Below are 25,793 nucleotides of genomic sequence, written 5' to 3' on the forward strand. Positions count from 1 at the left end.
CGTGCTGTGTTCTCTTTCTCTCTCTCAAAAATAAATAAACATTAAAAAAAAATTTTAGGGGCGCCTGGGTGGCGCAGTCGGTTAAGCGTCCGACTTCAGCCAGGTCACGATCTTGCCGTACGTGAGTTCGAGCCCCGCGTCAGGCTCTGGGCTGATGGCTCGGAGCCTGGAGCCTGTTTCCGATTCTGTGTCTCCCTCTCTCTCTGCCCCTCCCCCATTCATGCTCTGTCTCTCTCTGTCGCAAAAATAAATAAACGTTGAAAAAAAAAAAATTTTAAAGCTTGAATTTTAGAATATTTTTGTGTCCACCCAGACCATTTTATAGCTTTATAGACTAAAGAAAAGAATCTCTTCATCAAAAATACAAATACATAAATGAAAATAACAATACTAAGACCCAAATTAAGTTCAATAAGGGAAATAAAATGGCAACTTTGAGTGGCAGTTATGACTGTATTTATCCAATAATCCACTCTTCGGCCTATCAAATGAGCTTTAGGGCAATGAAGCCTAAAAGTAAGTCCTGAAAATATTAGCAATAAGTAGAAACAAATATCACTTTAAAAAAAAAAAATCACATTTGTTCTACTAAAATACTAAGTCCTGGAGCTACATTAAGCCCTCTTCCTTTCTGTCTTGAATCACTGTCCTATGCTCAAACCAGAAAAACAAAAGTTAAAAAACAGTTATTCATCTTATTACATGAAAATACATTATGAAATATTTTAATACTGATGGTACAGTTTAAATGGGGAGAGAATAAATATACTCTGCAGTCAGACATACCTGGGTTGAAATTCCATATTAACACTTAGAGCTAAGTAATCTTCAGCAATTTCCTTAAGCTACGTGGGCCTCAATTTCCTCATTTATAAATAAGAGCAAAAATGTCCTTTCAAAAGTAAGTGTAAGAAAAAGTTTATAAAGTACCTATTAACATTACCCGTGTTTCATAGAGATTCAAAACTTCTTGCTTCTGTCACTTTTTTTTCTTCTATCATCAGAATTAATCAGTTAGGGTCAAATATGTAAAATGACACAAATATAATCGCTTCTCCAAATTAAACATCCCCGACATTTCCAAAGGCCTAGTAATTCTGTTCACTTCTCAACTGAGAGCCAGCTAGGTTGCCAACTGCGCAGCCCAGGTATGAACTGGGAAGACGACTTTCAGAGTACAATCCCCAGAGGCAGAAATCACCAATACTTACAACAGGGCAACTCCAAACACAAGTATAGAGCTTACAGGTACTTTGGAAAGCTATGACTGTGGTGAATTATCTTTACATGAAAAACAAGGGGTTCTGTTCAGCTCAATATGATAAACTAAAGAAAACTGTGAGAGGAAATAAATATACTTGTACCTATGCTAATAAAGAATTCATAGGAAATAATCCATTCTCCATACCCCTCCCCTACCCACAAATAATCACCTCTAAACAAGGGGTGCTTTAATAGCATTTAATAGTAAGGCAGAGTTGAATACTGAAGCTTAAAACACACCAATCAGATCCAAAAACAAGATACATTAGCAAGTGTCAAAGTCACCCTGGCTTACAAGCTTCACTCCCCTCAAAAGCCACCATCTTTTATAGGCATAGCTTCCAAGATCCCTCAAGGATGGTATGCCCAGTTGCAAAAGCCTCCACCAATTCTTTGTACTTTATAGCTCCTCAAGTCCAGATATAAATTACCAACTAGGAAGTTTTATATATCTAAACTAGTAACATGACTGAATTATCATTTTATCAAATTACCAAGGGAACAGAAAGAGAATTATCCAAAGGTCAAATTCTCATGCAAAAGGGGAAAAGATTTTGTTGACGCTTTATCCGCAGTCACCATTATCTATCCTACTTTTTTTTAATAAGGCAATAAAAGATATCAAATTATTAACATGAAGATGCTATAAAAATTAAAGATTTCATACAAAATAGCACTACAGTATCTACAATCCTTCTTCTTTTTCAAAAGATATCTCCTTATGTTCAATAAATAAAACAATAACAGAAAAAAATTCTTGACCTACCACATTTTCACAAATTTGTATGTTCTCCTGAGCAAGACTGTATTCTGCCCAAATTCTCTCTAATTCAGTCAAAGAAGCTGGGTTAGTAAAGCACTCTTCCTCTAACACTCGCAAAGCATCTGAAAGGTCATTTCCAAAACGAACATTGATGTTGACACGTCTATTCAAAAACAAAAGTAAAAAGGAAAAGATCAAAACATTTTTAAGTTCGGGACACCTGGGCGGCTCAATCAGTTAAGCATCTGACTTCAGGTCAGGTCATGATCTCGCCATTGGTTGAGTTCGAGCCCCAGATGAGGCTCCAAGCCTAGAGTCTGCTTCAGATTCTGTGTCTCCCTCTTTCTCCTCCCCTCCCCTGCTCATGCTCTGTCTCTCTCTCAAAAATAAACATTTAAAAAAAAAATTGTTTTAATGGATGTGGGAAGAAGTTACACTTAAATAATAATGGTCTAAAGTAACTACGTACAACATTAACATGAAGAGGTACTTTTTAAAACCTTACATAAAATCACAAATAATTGGTATAACTTACAATTAAACATACATTTGATTGAGGGGCATGTGGGTAGTTCAGTCAGTTAAGCATATGACTCTTGATTCTGGCTCAGGTCATGACATCACTGTTCAGTTCATGAGATCAAGCCCCACATCAGGCTCTGTGCTGACAGCGTGGAGCCTGCTTGGGATTCTCTCTCTCTCCCTCTCTCTCCCCCCCTCCTCTGTTCACACGCATGTGCTCTCTCTCTCAAAATAAACAAACATTAAAAACTTAAAAATATTTGATTGAGAAAAAGAGCAAATAAAACTTGTTAAACAACCTTTACATAAAGGACAACTTTGGAAGTCTGCAGAACTTTAAATGGTATCAAACAGACCTTAAATTTTGGTCTACAATTAGATTTCTGAATACTTCCTTAAAAATGTTAGATTTGGCCAATCTTGCTTACCAAGACTACAGCCACATAGTCCTTGTACCTTAATAAGCAGATTAGCATTTGTGGAATTGAAAAAAGAAAAAACAAAAAAACATTTGGAGAAGCAGGCCAGTTAGCAAAACCAATGAGGACCATCCATATTCTTTTCTCTAGTTTCTTACTAGACTGCCACCATTCTAACAGCACATTATTTCCTCAAAGATGGATTAAAATTATTGGGTTATTTTGGTCCTAAGTCTGACTCACAGCTGTGCCAGTGTAGCCACTTAATTTTTGGTAGTGCATCAAAAGTTGATTAGGTTCTAGAAGGACAAAATTACTCAAACTACCTAAAGGCTTATAAACCAGATGACAACTGATGGATTTATACTGGAGTATATAAATTTCTACTGGACAAAACACCAACACACAGTATTAATTCAGGTCACCAACTTCTTAGTGTTTGAAAGTACATGAGAAAATGAATTACTGATTTAAGTTCTTTGTGTAGATTGGAAAGGGAACTAAGTTGTCTTGAGAACTATTTTTTTCCACATTCCAGAACAGGGTGACAAATTATCACTAACCAACAATAAAGCTATTCTCTATTAATATAAAATACCTACATAAATCATATATGGAGTCTAAGAAAAGCCAAATAAACTGTGTACAAGACTTGCTTACCAATTTCTTCTTCTTCTGACTCTAGTATGACTACTTTTCTGACTGTATGAAAACCACTTTTTTCTTTCTTTAGATAGAGTACTATTAAGTATTTAAATTACCGAAATCTATGGGGTACCTGGGTGGCTCAGTCAGTTAAGTGCCCAACTTCAGCTTGGGTCATGATCTCGCAGTCCATGAGTTCAAGCCCCACATCAGGCTCTGAGCTGTCAGCACCTGGTGAGTCTGGAGCCTGGTTCAGATTCTATGTTTCCCTCTCTCTGTGCCCCGCCCCCACTTGCAGTCTGTCTCTCTCTCTCTCTCTCTCTCTCAAATAAATAAAACATTAAAAAATAAAATGAAATAAATTACTGAAATCTTTAGTTTCAGTATAAGCCTGAAAATAACACTAAGAACTCCAACTGGACTTAGTAGTTTCCCATCAAACTACCACTTAGAACTTGTGTTAATTTTTACATTTCACTCTCATAGATGACTTTAGAATATAACTCCATGTGGGGGCGCCAAGGTGGCTCAGTTGGTTAAGGTCTGACTTTGGCTCAGGTCATGATCTCATGGTTGGTGATTTCGAGATCCGTGTCGAACTCTGTGCTCACAGCTCCAAGCCTGGAGCCTCCTTCGGATTCTCTCTGGCTCTCTCTGCCCCTTCCCTGCTCGTGCTCGGTCTCTCTCTCTCTCCCTCTCAAAAAATATATAATAAACATTCAAAAAAAAATTTTTTTAAGAATATAACTACATGTAATGACAAAGGAATGCTGACAAAAATACTATAAAATTTATCTCAGGAGTTTTAGTTTTTCTCTTTGAGGCATAAAAATATAAAGATTAAGTCTCAAAGCAAAAATGGTGGGCATACAATTTAAATAAAGTACTAACAAATTAGCAATTATTTTAAATTGTCCTTCTTAAAAAACCTACCTAATTTCTTTCAGTATTTCAACCTTAGCTGCCAGATTTTTCATTCTGGTACCTACACGAGTCTTCAGAGTGCTTTCTAAATGTTTAGTCAAATCCATGGTAATTGCTTTCTCTTGCTGCAACAAAAAATAAGCACATCTTAGTGAGTCTCAAACAGGAAACTGTATTTCTACTGTCACTTACATGATTTTAAGGCATAACTAAAATTTTAAAGGTTAAAAAATTTGGGGGCACCTGGCTGGCTCAGTCAGTGGAGCATGCAACTCTTCATCTTGGGGTCATGGCTTTGAGCCCCACTTTGGGCACTGAAATTACTTTAAAAAAATTTTTTTAATGGTAAGCCAGAGGACAACTGACTTCCCTATAAATTGGGATCTGAAAAAGATAATATATTCCAGGCTTCTGCCTTCACACAGATTAGGGACTCATTCATTGAGTCAGATTAGGATTCATCCTAATAAGCCAAACAGAAACAAATTTCATATAATACATGTCTTAATACTTAAATTTTAAAAAGATAAGTAAAAGATCCCCATAGAAACCCAATGATTCTCAATGACAATTTATTTTATGACAAAGTCTTATGTCATTCTACATTACAAAAGAATCAAAAACATTATCTACTTGACCCAAACTAGATTAAACTCCCTGATTCTGAGTGGTATCTCAAATACATGTCTACCATAATCATCCAAAATAACATACAGAGCAATAATATAAAGATCTGGCAGTTTTATTCCAGTTATACTACAAACCAGATATTATACGGTTAAACATAGAAATACTACTCAGTATTTGAACAACATGCTCTTCAGTTAAATAAAAAGAGAGAGGGGGCGCCTGGGTGGCTCTGTCAGTAAAGCGACCAACTTCAGCTCAGGCCATGATCTCACAGCTTGTGGGTTCAAGCCCCACGTCGAGCTCTGTACTGACAGCTCAGAGCCAGGAGCCTGCTTCAAATTCTGTGTCTCCCTCTCTCTCTGCCCCTCCCCCATTCATGCTCTGTCTCTCTCTGTCTCAAAAATAAATAAACGTTGAAAAAAAAATTAAAAAAAAATACTGTGTCTCTCTCCCTCAAGAATAAAACATTTAAAAAACTGAAGAAAAAAAAAGAGAGAGAGAACCAGCATATACTGAATGTTTATTACTAATATGCTACACTCAGGTATGCTCATGCCCTTCTCCTCTCATTTGTTGAGCAGGAGACCATGAAGACTCAGTTATGTTTGTTCTTAACTCTGTTTACAACTACTGGAATTGTTCTTATAATTACTCCAAAATTGCATAAACATAAGAAATAGAAGTGGGAAAATAAAAAGTTGTTAAATCTTTGAAAAAGTGCTTACTGATTTACAAAGACTACATTAAAACAAATCTTTAACACAAGCTGCTAATGAATTATATGTGGAAGAGAACTATAAAATATGAGGGAAAGAATCATTTAGATCTAAAAAAACTGTGAAATTAAACTCAAATATCTTGAATTTATTATTAATCCACTTATAAAAAATAGAACTCAGATAAAAACAGTATGGTTTTAAGACAAAGAACAAGTAAGACAAACAGAAAATATGTCAAATTTAAACCCAACCACATCAATAATCACATTAAATGAAAATTAGCTAAACATTCCAATTAAAAGATAGGAGATTATCAATCTGGATAAAAAAGCTTACATTCCACTATATGCTAAGACACACTAATCAGACACAAAAAGATAAAAATTAAAGGATGGAAAAGATATACCATGCAAACATGGCTATATTAATATCAGGCAATGTGGACTTTAACACAGGAAACATTCCCAGGGATACTGCATAAAGAAGAGTCAATTCATCAGGAGGACACAGTAATCCTAAATGTGTATGCAATTAATAACAAAGTTTCAAATTCACACAGTAAAACTTAACAAAAAAGGAGAAAACAGACAAAACCACAATAATATTTGGAGATTTCAACACTCCTCCCTGGATATGGATCAGACAAATAGACAGAAAATCAGTCAGGATACAAAAGACTTCAACAACACTATCAACTGATTCGAACTACCTAACATTTATAAAACACTCTACCCAACAACTATAGAATACACACAACTTTTTAAAGTACAAGGAGCATTTCCAAAGACAAACCATATGCTGGGTAATAAAGCAAATACAATAAATTTTAAAGAACTGAAATCATAGAGTATGCTCTCTGATACCAAAAAATTAACTATTTCCCCCAAATTAATTGGGGGGAAATCTCCAAATATGTTAAAATTAGGCAACATAATTCATAATTCAAAAAAATCACAAAATAATTTTAAAAACATGTTTAGGGGAACCTGAGTGGCTCAGTTGGTTGAGTGTCAAACTTCAGCTCATGTCATGATCTTACAGCTTGTGAGTTCAAACACTGGGTCAGGCTCTGTGCTGACAGTTCAGAGTATGGAGCCTGCTTTGGATTCTGTGTCTCCCTCTCTCTCTGCCCCTCCCCTGCTCAGACACTGTCTCTCTGTCTCTCAAATAAATAAACATTAAAAAAAATTTTTTTTAATCACACAGCTAGTAAAATAAATTAAATAAATTAAAAAATAAAAATGTTTAATTAATAAAAAACAAAATATCAAAATCTGTGGGCTACAAATAAAGTGATGATTAAAAAGAAGTATCTTTCGGGGCACCTGGGTGGCTCAGTCAATTAAATGTCCGACTTTGGTTCAGGTCATGATCTCGCTCAGGTCGTGATCTCGCAGTTCACAAGTTCAAGCCCAGCAACAGACTCTGTGCTGACAGCTCAGAGCCTGGAGCCTGCTTCGGATTCTGTGTCTCCCTCTCTCTCTGTTCCTCCCCTACTGAACAAAAGATTTTAAAAAATGATATCAATTTCCATCTAAAGAAACTAGAGGGGCAAATTAAAGAGGAAGAAAGGCAATCATAAAGCAAAGAAATCAATACAAAAGAAACAATAAATTAAAAAACCAAGAGATCTAGGATGCCTGGGTAGCTCAGTCAGTTAAGTGTCCAACTTCAGCTCAGGTCATGATCTCGTCGTTCATGGGTTCAAGCCCCACATAGAACTCTGTACTGACAGCTCAGAGCCTGGAGCCTGCTTCAGATTCTATGTCTCCCTCTCTCTGTCTGCCCCTACTCTGCTTGCACTGTCTCTCTCTCAAAAATAAAAATAAACATTAAAAAATGTTTTTAACCAAGAGATCCAAAAATCAGTTCTTTGAAAACATTAAAAACTTCACATTTCTGGTCCAGCATGCAAAAAGCCTAGAAATCACCACACCATCTTAACAAGTAAAAAAACTAAATAAACTGAAACAGCAACAAGTCTTGAAACTTTACATGAGGTGAGGTCACAGGGCAAAACTGCTACCCCCAAAACTAGAGAGACAGGCAAATAAAAGCCATCCACAACTTAACTAGAGCAGAAACTTCTGAGGGAAGCAGTCTAGTATAGGTACACCTCAACTTTAACTGACAAATGCTGAAGGCTCAAGGTGAACAACTTGGAGTTAGAAACTCCAGGCAGACTGTCATCAGGATGTCCATCTGTTTTGTGAATCTCTACCAGGTTCTCATAATATAAATATAAAAAAGTCCCCTCAAGCTCCCAGGGAAAGGGGAAAAGGAACCATTTTGAAATATGCCAGAGTATTCTATTCTTAACAAGATCTGCCCTCATGGAAACTATTTAAACCAAGCCTAACTTGCTGGGGTTTTATCAGAGACTAACCTGAGGGAAGGAAAATACCCAACTCTAGCCCACTCTAGCCACCCTGTCCTACCTAAAAGGGGTGGGCGGTGGGGGGAAGCTTGTGTGAAATTCAAAGTCCAGAGACAGAGGACTATAAAATGCTCCTTCCTCCCCCACACCTTATCACCACATTACTAAAGGCTTGATTACAGCAAATCCCTTTACCCAGGACATTATGCCCAACTACCAATAAAAAATTACAATATATAGTAAAAGACAAAAAAACACAGTTGGAAAAAATAAAGCAAGAATCAGAATCAGACTCAGACATGGCATGGGTAGATACTCAAACTGTCAGGCCAGAAATTTTAAACATGGTATTATTAATATGCTATGGGCTCTAACACATAAAGTAGACAGCATGCAAGAACAGACAGCCACTATAAACAGAGAGATGGATATTCTAAGAAACATACAAAAAGAAATGCTAGAGATCAAAAACACTATAGCAGAAATGAACCATTTTGATGCACTTAGTAGACTGGACATGGCTGAGGAAAGAATCTTTGTAATCCAAAATATGTGAATTCATATGTCCACAAAAAGAGGTGTACAAAAGTAATTACACAGTGGTTTCATTCATAACAACTAAAACCAGAAACAAACAACCTAAATACAAACTGTGGTATATTGCTACAATGGAATACTACTCTGCAATAAAAAATGAACAAACTTCTAATACACACGACATAGATAAATCTCACAAACAATATGCTGAGTTAATGAAACCAGACACAACAGAGTATGTATCAGAAGATTCCATTTATATAAAGTACAAGACTAAAACTAAACTATGGTGATATAAATCAGAATAGTGGTTGCCTTGGGTAGGAGGAAGAGAACAGACTATAAGCAGGCACCAAGGAACTTTATGAAGTTGAACTAAACATTTTTAATATTGAGTAGGTAAAGTAAATGGCCTTTAATCCATTTACAGTCTTCATGGAAAAGGACAGAGGAACACACTCAGAGAAAAGAAATAAAAGGCAGGTGATTAATCTCCTTGTCAATTAGACTTCTAAAGAAAACAGACTATTTTCTAAGAGGAAGAGTTCTTATCTCTGAAATGCCCTTAGGAGGATGTCCCTAGATAAATGAATAGTATTTATAATAGTTAGAACCCAAGATTTATGGATTTATGAGGCAGAGCTCCCTATGGATATGGGTTTATGGATTTAACGGCTGAAAATTCAGTTCAGTTACCAATCCTGACCATTGATTTATTGAGCCTAACGAAACCCTGATTAAAACAAAAAACAAACAAAAAAAAAATCCAGGGATGCCTGGTGGCTCACTCAGTTGGTTAAGCGTCTGACTCTTGGTTTCAGCTCAGGTCACCATCTCACGGTTCATGGGATCAAGCCCCACTCTGTTCAGAACCCCAAGGATTCTCTTTCCCACTCTCTCTCTGCCCCTCTCCCCTCAATAAATAAACTTTAAAATAATAATAATTAGATTTTAGGGAACTTCCAGATTAGTGAACAAACGAACATACTGGGAGAGTGGCAAGCTAAAATAAAATACCCTTGCTCCCCTACCCCACCTCCACCCTCATCATAACATCCTCGGTGCATCTCTTCCTTTTATTTGGTTGTTCCTGCATTATATTTTTTATAATAAAACTGTAATCATAAGTATAGCACCTTCCTGAATTCTGTGAGTTGTTTCAGTGAATTATTGAACAAAGAGAGTAGGGATCATAGGAACCCTCAATTTATAGGCAGAAGTGGGGTAGCTGGGGGACATGATTATGGCTGGTATCTGAAACAGAAGTCTTATGGGACGGAGTCCTTAACTTGTGGGTCTGTGCCAACTCCTGGTATTTAGTGTCACAAACGAAATGCAGGACATCCAGGTGGTGATATGAACTGTAGAAACAGTGTTGGAATAGTACATTTAGTGTACATTTATTCTAATGTACATTAGAAAAAATGTACACATTTAAAAAATACACAGTATTCTTAGGGGAAAAAATGCCCCGAATCTAAGCAAACCTTGAGACCTAACTACCATAAAAGGAAATAGATGGAGATAAAGGAGCCTCTTAAGCAACGCAAGGATGCAGATTAAGCAATTTAAAGGAACTTATCATCCAAAATGCAATGCATAGGCCTGACTGAGATCCTGAGTGGAAGAAACTAAAGAGCATTCATAGAAATCCAAGAAATCTAAACACTGGATATTAAAAGATATTACAGAATGACAGTTAATTTGTAAGTGTGAACAGTATAATGGTTGTCTTTTTTGAAATTATTTTCAACTAGAGATACACACTAAAACATATACAGTAGAATATTATGAATGGGATTTGTTTTAAAATAACTCAGGAGGAAGTAACTAGGTGGCTCAGGCCCAACAGTGCAGAGCCTGCTTGGGATTTTCTCTCTCTCCCTCTATCTCTGCTCGTGCTTTCTCTCTCTCTCTCAAAGGAAATAAACTGAAAAAAATAAAATAACTCAGGAAGTACAGATTTTTTTTTAAAAGATTGCCCATTTTTTTAATAATTGTAAAATTAAGTGATGAGTACACAGGATCAATTATTCAATTCTCTCTCTCCTTCTGGAATGTTTGAAATATCTCATAGTTAAGTTTTTTTAAAAAAACATAAAAGGAAATGTAAATGAGAAATTATTAATTAGTCCTTCAAACATTCAATGAAATCCAAAGATGATTAGTTTGGAGTATAAGACAAAATTTCATCTGTAAACAAATATAAAGAAAGGACAGAGTGAGAGAAGGGAGAGAGAAAAGGAAGACAACACAAAGTAACAGAAAATTAAACAAAGAAGAGCAGAGGAGTACACAGATTTCCTAGCTGGTCATTCTTTACCTTATACCAGTGAACATACCATACCTGCAGCTCCTGGATGGTCTGTTCTACTTTGGATTCTAAAGTTTTATAACTTTCAAGAAGAACCTCTTTTTCTGCTTTAAGCCTTTCATTTTCTTCAATCAGTTTCTGGTCCTGCTTAATTTTTGCCAGGCTGACATTAGACCCTAGATTCAAGTCTCCAACAGCCAAACTGTCCCTATTAAAAGCAAATTCACTCATTTTAAAAACCAAATTGTGTAAGGCTGACAGAGATCACAAACTAAATCATCCTAGACTGTTTATACCACACTATACCTTAAGTTAATTTTGAAAACTAATTTAAAACCTTTATCTAGTTTGGGGCACATAAGTGGCTCAGTCAGTCAAGCATCTGACTTCAGCCCAGGTCATGATCCTCTGCTTTGTGGGTTCAAGCCCTGCGTGGGGCTCAGTGCTGACAGCTCGGAGCCTGGAGCCTGCTTCAGATTCTGTGTCTCCCTCTCTCTCTGCCCCTCCCCTGCTTGCACTCTGTCTCTCTGTCTTCCCAAAATAAATAAACATTAAAAAAAATTTTTTTAACCTTTATCTAGTTCAACATTATAAAATATTTTAATGCAAACTAGGTTTTATAACTAAGGTCACACTTCAAAAACAATGCTACCAACACTCAAATATATTCCAACTGCCTTGTAGCAATATCAACTTAGGCAAATACAGTAAAGTGCATTCTATATCAGTTTCTTCTAATTCCTCCTCCCCATCAACCCCACTCCAGTTGTTGGATCATTACACAGAAGTATACAAATGGTGTGATACTTACAAACATTAAACCTGGCTTTCTGCTTCAAGTTTATAATTCAAAAAGTTTAAAATACACTAAAAAGTGAATTCCCTTTATAATAATCAAATTTTACCACAGTAAGTTATCACAGGAAGAACAAAGAGTATCTCTTTTGTTAAAAAGGAAAGGCAGTTCCCTGAAATCCATTAAAATATTCCTAAAGCCATAGGAAAACTTCAAAGTTTAACTGAAATTCTGGCCCTGCCCAAATAATTCAGATTTAGGGACAGATTTTTATTTTTGATAAACATATTCAAAAGAATTCGTATGAGGAGTTGGTATGTGAACTTTAAACAACTGAGAAATGACTTTTCTTTCAAAGTGGCTTTTAATGAAAATATTCCTGCTAAAACAGAGAGGAATACATGTTTGAGAAAAATAGAAATGAGTATCATCCCTCAAAATCACTGACATGTAGATGAGGACTCCAAAACATAAGCCTTCCTTCTACTATGACAAGAGCTTCTACCATGAATTAGAAACTAGGTTAAGACTAAAATCCCCACAACAGTCTTACTTTGGAAACGTCACATGATTTCCTGCATCATTTTCATTCTTCGAGTCCAGAATCATCCTCCCACTTAAACGCCCCTTTGGTCGGCTAAAGGCTGACTGGTTTGATCTGTGTCCCCATGTAGGAATGGGGTTTTTGAGGTTCCTGAGGACAAGCTGACCAGGATCTGATTTTTTTTCCTCACAGATGTTAGTGCTGGAAGTAAGTCTGCATTTTTCCGCAAATCCTTTCTTAGCCACCTCTTCCCCTATATCCACACTGCCATACTCAGCCTGAGCAATAACTGTTCCATCTTGATAAGTTGCTTTAATTCTCATTTTTATTTCCTTTTCAAAAATCAAGCTCCCCAGAAAGGTTCTTCCCTAAGAAAGATGAGGAGGAAAAAAAGAGGTAAACCAACTACACCAACATGTTTATTTTCTTTCTACCCAGTTTTTCAAACAACCATACTTCTTTCATGCTGAAATCTCTATAAAAGTAGTCTTATCTTGTTGTTGACTGTACACAAATATATTTCTGTATGTGTATGCATATATTCCAATTACACACTTAATAAAATCTTCCTTTCCAGAAGTAGAACTAGCACTTGTATAGGCAGCCATATTTATAAATTTTAAATTTTTAAATGTGTACCAATTAAATATCCTAGAATAGTTGTTTTAAAGCAAGCAGACTGTGTTGACCATTTTGGCCCCAATGAAATGAAATGGTGTCCTGAGGAGTACAGCACATAAAAATGAATTCTGGTATCTAGTTAAGGGGCTCAAATTCAATAAAACTTTAAAAATAGTTTTAGAATCAGAATTAGGTACTCTGGTTAGGGGTGCATGGCTAGCTCAGTGGGTGGAGCATGTGTCTCTTGATCTTGGGGTAGTGGGTTTGAGCCCCACCTTGGGTGTAGAGATTACTTAAAAATTAAATCTAAAAAAAAAAAAAAAAAAAAAAAAAGAATTAGGTACTCTGGTTTTAAAGTAAGACAACAGGAGAGAAAAAAAAAAAGGAAATCATACCAGTGATAATCCAGGTAACAAGAGCATAAAGACCAAACTAAAAACTAGAAAATATGAGCTGGCTACATTTAAATAAAAAAGGAGGGGGCAGCAGAGGGGGAGGAGGGAGGGAAAAGAAAAAATTTCAAGGTCCAAGGAGGAAGAGGAGCTACAGAAAGAAAAAAAATGTCAAGAAACTAAATAACATTGGTAGGAAGTAACTATCTTCTCTTTTTTAACTATACAATATTACTGAAGAGTAGAAAGTGTATGTAAAGAGTAAAAGTGAAACCTGTGTAGGAGAAGTTCTTAACCTTTTCTGTGCCATGGGCTCCTTTATCAGGCTGATGGAACTTTTGGAATACCCCTCAGAAAAATGTTTTTAAATGCAGAGAAAACTATTTCACTGTGATATATTTTAACCCCCAGTTAAGAAACCCTGTATCTAGAATATATCTGAAAGGGCACAGGAAGGCAAACTATATATGCTCAAGGATCATCAAGCATCCACAAACCAAATTACAAAGTATATTAAGTTTATAAAAACACAGTTTTTATCAATTTTTCAAACCACAAAATGTTTAAATACACACATCCTGAGAGGCTTGAATTTACCAAGAATACCAATATAGATAGCAAAGGTGGTTCAGTAGGCATCCCCAACAAATGAGGGATACCTAGGTGGCTCAGTTGGTTGGGTGTCCGACTCTTGATTTCTGCTCCAGTCATAATCTCACAGTTCATGGGATCAAGCCCCAAGTCTGGCCCTGTGCTGACAGTGCAGAGCCTACTTGGGATTCTCTCTCTGCCCCTCCCCTGCTCTCTCTTTCAAAATAAACACTTAAAAAAAAGAAGCCATCACCAATAAATGAGATGAAGCAAGCAAAGCTAACAAACTCAAAATACAACTCATAGAAACATATCAGATTAAGATTTTGATCAATCAGAACACAGTTTTGGATTAACCTCTTTCATACAAAACCCCTTGGTTTCAACCCTTTATGCTGAAAGTTTATCTAAAATCAAGTACAACTGAGGCACCTGCATGGCTCAGTCAGTTAAGCATCTGACTTCAGCTCAGGTCATGATCTTGCAATTTGTGAGTTCAAGCCCTGAATCAGGCTCTGTGCTGACAGCTCAGAGCCTGGAGCCTGCTTCAGATTCTCTGTCTCCATCTTTCTCTGCCCCTCCCCAACTTGTTCTCTGTCTCTCTCAAAAATAAACATTAAAAAAAGATTTTAATAAAAACAAAATAAAATCAAGTACAACTTCCACTCCCAACCAATATTAATGGAAGTGACAGTGTCTGAAAATTATTACTGGAATATGTAGAATTCTTAATATCAAGTAACTCTGTCTTTGGGCAACATATGGATTTAAATGGAAATAATCTACTTTGTACAAAAGTTCCAATTACCTGAAGCTGAATGCTCCAAAGGTATACTACTCCTTGCTTAGAATATTTTATGCAAAAATCTGATTTTAGACTTTTCTCTGAAGTCAAATTCCTTTTAGTTATGGCCACCAATAACAATTAGTTGTTCAACAAAATTCTCCCTGAATCATTTATAATCACAAAGAAAGAACCCTAAATTTGGAATAAAATCTAAGTTCTCCTAAATTCTAACTAACAGAAAGAATGACCCAGTAGATGATACATGGGTATTTTAATATTGTAACTTACCATAAATATATTTTCTACACATTCTTTTTTAAATGTCAAATATTTAATATTTATAGTGAGAAATGTGTTACAGTTCTCATTAAATCTTGCATGCTGGAAAGAGATATATTTATTTTCAAAACATATTTAGGCATTTAAAAGGCATAAGATTTACCTGTTAAATAAATCTGGTCATTGTTTTAGAACACAGAGCTTTCAATGATTAAAAAGATGATGTCATTTTTCTAAGACATATTTCATTCTGTTTCCCAAACTGGTAAGCTTTATTCAGAAACAAGAAAGCATAACTTTCTTTCTACTTTAGTCTACCTAATCTTGTCTGGATATATTAGAAAACAGGCAAAAAGGCCTTTAATCTGTTATACCCAAATTCTAATCTCTACCTCTCATTCCCTGATACTATGTAAATTTTTTAAAACAAGGGAGGCATTTAGGGCATAAATCTTCTGAGCGTCAGCATTTGTAACCACCATTCTGAGTATCAATTTCAACTGTGTTATAACATGGGTATAAAAGTACTGGTTTAAAATGTATTGAAGTTATTTTAGTGCCAAGGTCACCCTCTGGAAGTCTCTCTCTTTTTAACTAAATCTCTACTATTCATTTGTTCAAATGTTAGATAAATTGGATGGTGATCTAACATGTAACAGGAAAGAGCAGGGAGATCAGGCATACAAAAATAAATAAAATACTTTTCTCTACTAAGACAGTCTTATCTCTACAAGCTCACTATCTTGTGGAGCAAGAAAAAGACCACAACTCTGTATGCCTTATACACTGAGTGACTAAAACAGCTGCAGGGGAATGAATGCTGGGTATTAGCAAAGACATTATACAGGAAATTTTATTTGAGCCTTAAACTGAAAATTAATGGCTAGACATGGGATTCTTGAGGAGAGACACTCAAGAATAACTATGTTTTTCCAGAAAACATTCAGTTTGCTAATTAGCTGAACTCCAATCAACAGTCTTTTTATTGAACTTAAACATACAAACACAAATAGTACCACCTGTAAAGAACCTATGAAGCATACAAAACATTACCAATAACTAATGTTTATTCCTCAGTTCCAAAACCAACTTTTAAAAATGACCTTTTATTCTTATTCATGTTTGTTTCAATTAACATAAAGTTTATATCATCTTACTATGAGAACAGAACAGACTTGAGTTCCAGCCTTAGCTCAGCCATAATTAGCCTATGACTTTAAATAAGTCATCTAATTGTTATAGAGCCAATTTCTTTATTTGTAAAGTAATGAGGTGAGAGCAGATGAATTCTAAGGTCAATAAATTTCTAGGCTTACAAGAAATTCAAGACGAGCCTCTACCTTGGTCAAAACATCTACATTAAAGGGAAACATAATACACTTCAGATTTTAAACCAGAAACTTAGGGCTATCAATTTATAATAATATCTATGCTTTACTCTGTATTTCTGAAAGTCTTAAGTTCCAAGTACAGAAATGTTTCTTCGAAGTAACTATAGTGCTGACAAAATTACACCCAACAACCTACAAGGTTCTCAAATTAAAGAAAAAAGGAGGCAAATAGGTTTCTGAATTTTACTATTCCTCATGGTATTGATTAAATCATTTTTAACATGTTATTTGAGCTACTAAATTAAAAAATATAAATCTGATTACTTAGCAGTATAGTGTCTCCTCAACAACAGTAACACCCACCAAAAGAACATCATTACTGCACAGGAGATTTAAAAAGAGGTAGAATTTAAGACTACCCCTGAAACTATGAAATATCGGCCAGAATTAGGCTACTAATCCAAAATTTAATGGAATGAATACAAACTAGAATCTAGATAGTAGAACATCACTGCCAACTGCTATACCAAACAGAATGAACCCTTGCCAAAATGATAAAATCTGATTAATTCACAACTCCACTTTTTGTGGTATTTATGGCCAGGACTAGGTTAAAGATCACTCTAATACTCTCTCAAAAGCAAAAGATAACAATAATTATATTATCATTTTCTCCATCATAAGAGACTCTTAAATTTTCACATGAGAAGAAACTATTTACACTTATTATGTAAATATATATACACATATCACTCTGATCATCACAAATGTTTACACAGCAAAGATGAGCACAAACAGTTGTTTTTGAATCGTTCTATAATTCATATTTTTCACTAATTTATACAGGCTTTTATATTAAAGAATTAGAAGAATTTAACTACATTTATATTTTGTTTCAAGCACACAGCTTTACCTCTATTAACAAAAATATTAAAAATCTGTGACTTGCCTGATCAAACTGGGTAACTTCTTGGCCAGAAGGAATCTGTAGTCCCCAAAGTCTATACTTTTTGGCAACACTAGAAAACTGCAGATCCAAAGGAATCTCAACTATATCAGATCGATTTAGAATTTCAGTATTTCCATAGTCAATGTATCTCACCAGACACTGAGAAAAAATTAGACAAATACTAACACAAGGGAACTTAGATTAAACATCTCCAAAGAAACCACCAATTTGCTGCTTTCTGTTAATTACCTGTAAATCAAGACAGCCTTTCACCTCAAATTGACAAAATGTATTCAGAAACAAGAGCTCAAACAATACCCCCAAAGTAAAGAAAATCCATCCATAGTTCATGAGATTCCAGTGATTTCTGTTTGGTTGTAAGTTAACTAGCTATACTAGTATCAACCAGTACTATCAAACTAGTTATACTAGTATCAAACAGTACTACTATCAGACAGTACCCCTGATTTCAGTTTAGGTCTTAATCCCAGGGTTGTGAGATTGAGCCCCGCATCAGGCTCCATGTGAGTGTGGAACCTGCTTAAGATATTCTCTCTCTCCCTTTCTCTCTATCTCTTCCTCCCTCTCTCCTCCTCTGTCCCTCTCCCCCACTCATGCTCTCTCTCTTTCTCTAAAATTAAAAAATAATAATAATAAATAAAAAGGTAAAGAAACAGCTAATATTTAAATAAACAAATCTATGAAGCTTATGGCCTTCCCTATCTCAAATGTTAAAATCAATCAACACTTCTAAATCAAGGTTGGAAACAGTAACACCTGAAAAGAAAAGCAAAATTCTCAAACTTCCTTTGGTAAAATTAAACTCATCCCAGGTGTTAGACGTAGGATATGAATTAAATTCACCCTCACATCCAGCTCTATTTAGAAAGTAAAAAAGAAAATTAGTTTATCATGAGGTCAAAGCCATCTTGCCCCTTAATTTTAAAAAGTTACAGCCAAAGCAAAAACAAACACAATATATCGTCTCCAGGTGTCAAATTGTGGGGAAAACATCTAATTAGAAAGATCTATTTCACCAAGATAAACCATTACCTGTGATGGTAATAAATCATGAGATTTTTTTTTAAGTTACTCTGAGCATTACTTGTTTTATCTTATCATATCCTTTTACACCAAAAAAATATTTTATAAAACATATACATTTAAGAAAATATTTTAGGGGCGCCTGGGTGGCTCAGTCGGTTAAGCGGTCGACTTCGGCTCAGGTCATGATCATGTGGTTCGTGGGTTTGAGCCCTCCATTGGGCTCTGTGCTGACAGCTCAGAGCCTGGAGCCTGCTTCAGATTCTGTGTCTCCCTCTCTCTGACCCTCCCCCGTTCATGCTCTGTCTCTGTCTCAAAAATAAATAAACGTTAAAAAAAAAAAAAAATATTTTAACGGCAGTAAAGCAGATACAGGAAAAAAACAGTAAAGGAAAGCCTACAGAGATGCTTTTACACAGCCTGTAATGTGTAACTGCCATCAAACAGCCATTCAGAATCTCATCTCCACAAATCCCCTTAAAATCTCCCTCAAGTTCAGTTTAAAAAAATCAAATAGCTAAACACAAAGAAAATTCATCACATTTAACCAAAGCATGAAAAAGCAGTAAGCCAATCTTCATTAACAATATGCAAATCAACTAAGCAAAAGATAAAGAGAACTTCTTTTGGGTAGATCAAATGTTCTTTTCCTACTCAATCTTAATAGAATGAACTTTTAAAGTTACTTAGCAAGAACCAAACATGACGATTAAGAACCGAGACACAGAGGCGCCTGGGTGGCGCAGTCGGTTAAGCGTCCGACTTCAGCCAGGTCACCATCTCGCGGTCCGTGAGTTCGAGCCCCGCGTCGGGCTCTGGGCGGATGGCTCAGAGCCTAGAGCCTGTTTCCGATTCTGTGTCTCCCTCTCTCTCTGCCCCTCCCCCGTTCATGCTCTGTCTCTCTCTGTCCCAAAAATAAATAAACGTTGAAAAAAAATAAAATAAAAAAATAAAAAAAATAAATAAAAAAAAAAAGAACCGAGACACAAAGAGCCCACTGGTCAGCAAAAATCATTCACAAATTATGTAATCTATCCTAGGACAATGTGCAGTGATTATATGACAACTTAAATTCAGAAGGATATTCCTGAATCTAACCTGGATTTTTTTTTTAAGCAATTCACTCCTTTGTGTTCACTAAGTAAAAAAAAAAAAAAAAAAAGTTTTAATCAATTTATAAGTTCATTTGAACCAGATCTTCAGATCTTATTACTACTATGTATAAGGAATGAAGGGCTAAATAAGCATCGAATTTTGGAACCAAAATAACTGTCACTCGGGGCAAAAAAAACCCGAAACACTGCTCCTGCCTTTTCATCACTGATGATTTTCAGTACTTTGCATCTGTACCAACATTTATCTTCAGAAAATAATCCACCATAAATCTATAAAGAGAAAAAGAAAGTAAAATTATTTGGCACTTTAATGATTCAAAGCATGCTACGTAGATCAGAATGGCTAGCATTTATTAAGCACTTACTAAATGGCAATAAGCACCTTATATATAATAACTTATTTTATTCTCACAATAACTGTAAAAGGCAGATACTTTCTGTTCACCATTATATCCCCAAACTCATACGCTACAATTCAAAGTCAGGCAATCTGATTTCAGAGTCCATAATTCAATTTTGCTTCTCAAAAAAAAAAAAAAAAGACATAAAAAACAAAATTCAAAAAAAGCATATGCATCAAAGACTTAAAATCATGCTATTTTAATGTCTGAAGACATAACTGGTACAATTAATTGTTCTTAAAATATAAAGATGCCAAGTACATACTGTAAATCTCAACCATGTGGGATCCATACCTCCTACCAGCCAAGAAAGATTCTTATACTTTTTACTTTATATGTAAGGACTCTAGTGTTATTAAATGGATAAAATTAAATTAGATAATATTCTTAACACTAAATTTTATTTTAAATTTATATTTTAATTTAATTATGTTAAATATAAAAACAAAGGAGGGGCGCCTGGGTGGCTCAGTCGGTTGAGCATCTGACTTCAGCTCAGGTTCATGAGTTTGAGTCCCACATCAGGCTCTGTGCTACCAGCTCAGAGCCTGAAGCCTGCTTCTTATTCTGTGTCTCCCTCTCTCTCTGCACCTCCCTTGCTCACTCACACTCTGTCCCTCTCACTTGCTCACTCTCAAAAATAGACATTTAAAAAATTTTTTAAAAAAACAAAGGAAAATTTACATACTTTATGTCAATTTTTCAACCTTAGCACTACTGACATTTTCGAACAGGATAATTCCTTGGCAGGAAGATGGGGCAGGGGCTCATTCCCGTCCTGTGCACTGTAGGATAGTTAGCAGCATCCTCCTTAGCCTCCACCTACAATGCCAAGAAGCACCCTCTCCGGTGTGGCAACCAAAAATGTCTCGAGACACTGCCAAATTATCACCTGGGGGTGAGGGTGGGGGATACAAAATCACCCTAGGTTGATAATGACTTTCTTTTTTTCTTTTTTTTTAGTTTATTTGAAATCAAGAGAAAGACAGTGAGAGAGCACACATGAGCGGGGGAGAGGCAGAGACAGAGGGAGAGAAAGAATCCCAAACAGGCTCCATGCTGTCAGTGCAGAGCCCAACATGGGCTTCATTCAATGAACCATGAGATTGTGACCTGAGCAAAAACCAAGAGTGGGATGCTCAACCGACTGAGCCACACAGCCATTTTAAATCATTCATTTTAATCATACATTCTCAACAGGGTAAATACTATTCTCAAGGGAGTGAAAACTGGTTTGGAAGAGAGGGGTGTCTTCAATATTACAATTGTTTGTAGCCCTCCAAAGTTCAAACCTATCTGACAGCATAAACAGATAAATAGTGTATCTATGGTGTTAATAGGTCTTGAGGTGAGGAGACTCATTAGAGAAAAAATACCTTAAAAGGGCATATGAAAGGTTGGAACACTGCCTTAAGTGAAGTGTAAAATTAATTTTAAGGGTGCCTGGGTGGCTCAGTCAGTTAAGCATCCGACTTTGGCTCAGGTCATGATTTTGCAGTTCGTGAGTTCAAGCCCTGCATTGGGCTCTCTGCTGTCAACACAAAGCCCACTTCGTGGGACAGATCCTCTGTCTCCCTCTCTCTCTGCCCCTCCCCTGCTCAGGCATGCATGTGCTCGCTCACTCTCTCTCTCTCTCAAAAATAAACATTTAAATAAAAAATATTAATTTTAAGTGTATCACTCTGAAGTAAGACAAATTCACAGATTTTGAAGCAAAGATATATACAGTATGAAATACAAAAATCCTCAACTTCCCAAAGCAACAAAGTACAAATCAATTCAGAAACACAATGGATATCTAACAAAGCAAATATTACAAAGGATAGGTATGAAATTAGCACTTAACTCTGGTTCCCTCAGCTAACATTCAAAAACTGGAGAGCAACAGAGAGCACAAATGGCAGGGTACATTCTCCCAACCATCTTACTTCATTTCTCAGCAAGCAAAAAGGTTTAGTAGCAAAAATAGCTCCTATCCAATTTCAAACTCTGCAAAAGGTCACATTAACCTTTAGTTAAGACTTTGTAATAATATGCTAATATAATTAAAAATTCAATATTAAGTAAGTGACATAAATGGAGCATCACTGCAACCCAGTGAACATAGAGGTGGGGATACTTGTATCCAAGAATAGAGCTGGGACCCAACAAAGCTGAGGAATCTGAAGTTTTTGACTCTGTTAGTGTGAATAATCACAAAAACCAGCACAAATACAACTCTATCTTGAGGAAATTTCAACACTTTCATAACTTTCAAACACTATCATAACTACACATGCACTCCCATTGTGCCGGGTACCAATCTTCTCCTCTCACAGCTCCACTATTTATAGCCCATGACCCATCTACAGGATGAGAGGCAGATACTCATTCACTTCGGAAAATTTACAAAGTATAATCCATTCATAAGTAACCAGAGTGGCTGAGTAATCATTTATAATAGGAAATCTATTATTGAAACTAGTTTGAGTATTTTGTAAAGCAAGTAATTTATTTTGCATTCAACAGAGGAAAAGTGGGTATATTTTAATTTATAACACTAGTAAACACAGTCCTAGGCTACAAGGATGCTTAAAAAAAACCTAGAAGTTCACAAATTCTAGTTAACCATTCTAATGTTCAGCTCCAACCTACATTCTTTCCTTCTAATCTCTTCTTTTTACACATTTTTATATATGCCATTGGGGTTGTAATTATTTTAAAATAAAAGTAATAGAGGCACATTATTAAAAGACAATCAAAGCACATCAAAAAAAAAAGTAAGACTTCCTTACCAACACTCTTCAACATACACCTCCTAAAAATAATTTTACACTTACACTAATTTTACATATATGCTAGGATGTTTATTTACACAAATGTGCTCATTTTACATCCACTATTTTATATACCTAATTCCATATTAAAATATAGAGATCTTAAATAAGAGATCTTATTTACAAACAGAGCTTAGAGTTGAGTGAGGCAAACAAGGCACCCATGGCCAAAATTTAAAGAGGCACTCACTCTGAGGTGTACGTTAGAGTGCCTCCTTAAATTTTAATTTAAATGTAAGTGCCTCCTTAAAATTTCCATTTACTTTACCATAGTATCAGCATCTGAAATAACTAAGTATTCCAAAATAAGAATCTACCACAATTCATTAATTATTCCAGTATCAGATTAACATCTAAGGGGGTGGGCTCTCTGAGTTTGAATACTTGATCCATTATAAACTAGTGGGTGACTTTCATAAAGTTATCATAGCCATACTTCAATTTTCAAAAACACATATAAAATAACAGCATCTGCTTCATAGGGATGCTATGAGTACTAAATGAGCTAATACGTGTGAAGTGCTTAGAACACTGTTTCACAAAGGATAAGATTCAATAAATGCCAGCTACCATTATTACTACTACTACTACTACTACTACTAGTAGTAGTAGTAGTAGTAGATATTTAGTTACTCTCCATTTTACCTATTACAAATAATACTACAATTAATCATAAAACACCTTTCTTTGTGTACTTATAAAAATGTCCAAAGGGTAAATTTTTGACAGAGAAATTGATGTATCCAAGAATATAAGCATTTATTATTTCAAAAACACTCATTTACAATCACCTGGTTGACAAAGGACTCATATCCAAATTATGTAATGAATATATATAGAACTTCCTACATATCAATTAAGACAACCTTGAAAATGGGGAAAAGATGTAAAAAGGCACTTCACAAAAGAGTATATTCAAAAGGCTAATAAAACTATGAAAATAGTGGGGCGCCTGGGTGGCTCAGTTGGTTAAGCGTCCGACTCTTGATTTCAGTTCAGGTCATGACCTCAGGGTCAGCTGTAAGATAGAGTCCCACATCAGGCTCTGTGCTGGGCATGGGGGCCTGCTTGAGATTCATTCTCTCTCTCCCTCTGCCACACCCCTATGTGCACTTTCTCTCTCAAAAAAAAAGAAAAAAAAAACCTATGAAAAATTACAACTATGAAAATATGGTGAAGCTCTATACTCAGGAAAATAAAATCAGAACACCACACTACACCCACCAAATGGCTAAAATTTAAAAGAATGACAATGCAAAGGATTGATGAGGACAGTGAGGAACTAGAATCCTCATACTTTGCTGGTAAGAATAAAAATTGGTTCAATACTTTTGCCAAACTGTGGCCAGTACCTACCAAAGTGAAACATGCCTACCCCATGATTTAGCAATTCTACTCCTAGGTATGCAGTCAAAATAAAAAAGTTAATACATCCAACAAAAAACTGTGTAAGTATTTCATAGTAGCATAATTCACAGTAGCCAAAAACTGCAAACAATCCAAACGGCCATCAAAGGAGAACAAACATATCAACTGTGGTGTATTTATACAAGTACTGCATAGCTTGAAAAAGAACAACTACCAACACCAATACACACAATAATATGGAAGAATCTCAGAAATTCTGCTGAATGAAAGAAGCCAGACATACACAAAAGAGTACACACTGTATGATTTAAGAACAGGTAAGTGAATTTTCAGTGACAGAAATCAGAATAATTACATCTTGTTAGAAGGACTACTGACGAAGAATTGACTGAGAAAGGGTCTGCAGGAATTTTCCAGGAAGAGGGAACCATATCTTGATCTGAGTGATTACTATATCTTGATCTGCATAAAAATTCTTTAAGCTGTACAGCTATGACTTGTATGCATTACTGTATGTAAATTATACCTCAATTTTTTAAAAAAAGAAAAAAATCATCAAAATTTTCTCCATAAAGATAACTTTTACAGATTTTTTTTTTGTCCATCAGTGTCGAAGACAAGGATTGTGTTTTGTTCACCACTGTATACTCAATGCTTACCACCGTAAGAGCACACAGTCCATAGTATTTTTGAAAGAATAAATTTATTATGACTATAGTTTATATCACTTCTAAAAATGTGCCTCTCTTTTTCAAATACATCAAAACTTCCAACAATTATAAAATCTAAGACATAAGAAAGCCATCAGGAGAGAGGGAATAATTATACCCGAGAATATGGCTCACCTTCTTTGGATCAAGATTCCCAAAAACTGAATTGGCATGGGGACAAACTTCAGACAGTGAGCAACCAATCTTCATAATATCCTTATTTCTACTGATACTCTAGAAGGAAGAATAGCTATAGTGTAAAATTCAATAAATTATTTGACAGTGCTATACAACTGAGAGTTCTACTAAGCATTACTTAAAAGATTTTGGAGCATTCAAGGTGCATCTACATCGCTCAGTTGGGTAAGCGTTGGGACTCTTGATTTCGGCTCAGGGCATGATCTCTCAGTTCAGGACATCAAGCCCCACGCTAACAGCACAGATGCTGCTTGGAATTCTCGCTCCCTCTCTCTCTGCCCCTCCCTCACTCATGCACTCTCTCAAAACATAATAAACATTAAAAAAAGATTCTGGAGCATTAGAGATTAAATCAAATTCTTACAGTAACATTTTTTCATAATTCAAATGAGTTCTTTATTAAGAAGTGGTACTACGCTTTAGAAAATCTTTACTTTGCAGTGAGTTCAAATTACTTGGAATTCAAACTAAGAAAGCAAAAACTATTAAATCCTAAAATGTAATATAAACAATTGTGTCTGGATTTTACTATACATCTAATGGCTCAAAATGGATAGCATATTTTGGTCAAATGATGAGTCTTCTCATATATTTGTTGTTGGATAAAACAGATGTAAAAAAAAAGTTAAATGTATATAATCCTCTATACACAAATACTGCAATCTAGTTAGTAAATTCATTTGTCATGGGTATGGGCTAACAATTTTGAAGTGTATACTAGGATCGAACAAATAAGTA

The 25,793-nt window shown here is 35.5% G+C and overlaps 1 protein-coding gene across 3 annotated transcripts in view; it reads right to left on the bottom strand.

Annotated features, from left to right (window-relative positions):
• STK31 (serine/threonine kinase 31) overlaps nt 1–25,793 on the bottom strand; it is a 76,380-nt gene that overhangs the window by 44,091 nt on the left and 6,496 nt on the right. For all 3 annotated transcript variants that reach the window (XM_040472426.1, XM_040472427.1, XM_040472428.1), the window contains exons 4-10: nt 24,993–25,091; nt 19,758–19,832; nt 17,404–17,562; nt 12,463–12,821; nt 11,147–11,321; nt 4,546–4,661; nt 2,030–2,189 (exon numbers count right to left, since the gene is read on the bottom strand). In XM_040472426.1, coding sequence (XP_040328360.1) covers nt 2,030–2,189; nt 4,546–4,661; nt 11,147–11,321; nt 12,463–12,821; nt 17,404–17,562; nt 19,758–19,832; nt 24,993–25,091 — 1,143 coding nt within the window. The remainder of the gene's footprint in view (nt 1–2,029; nt 2,190–4,545; nt 4,662–11,146; nt 11,322–12,462; nt 12,822–17,403; nt 17,563–19,757; nt 19,833–24,992; nt 25,092–25,793) is intronic.

Source organism: Herpailurus yagouaroundi, unplaced genomic scaffold, assembly GCF_014898765.1.
Source record: "Herpailurus yagouaroundi ecotype Mexico unplaced genomic scaffold, PumYag 100, whole genome shotgun sequence".
In the NCBI taxonomy this organism is placed as follows: Eukaryota; Metazoa; Chordata; class Mammalia; order Carnivora; family Felidae; genus Herpailurus; species Herpailurus yagouaroundi.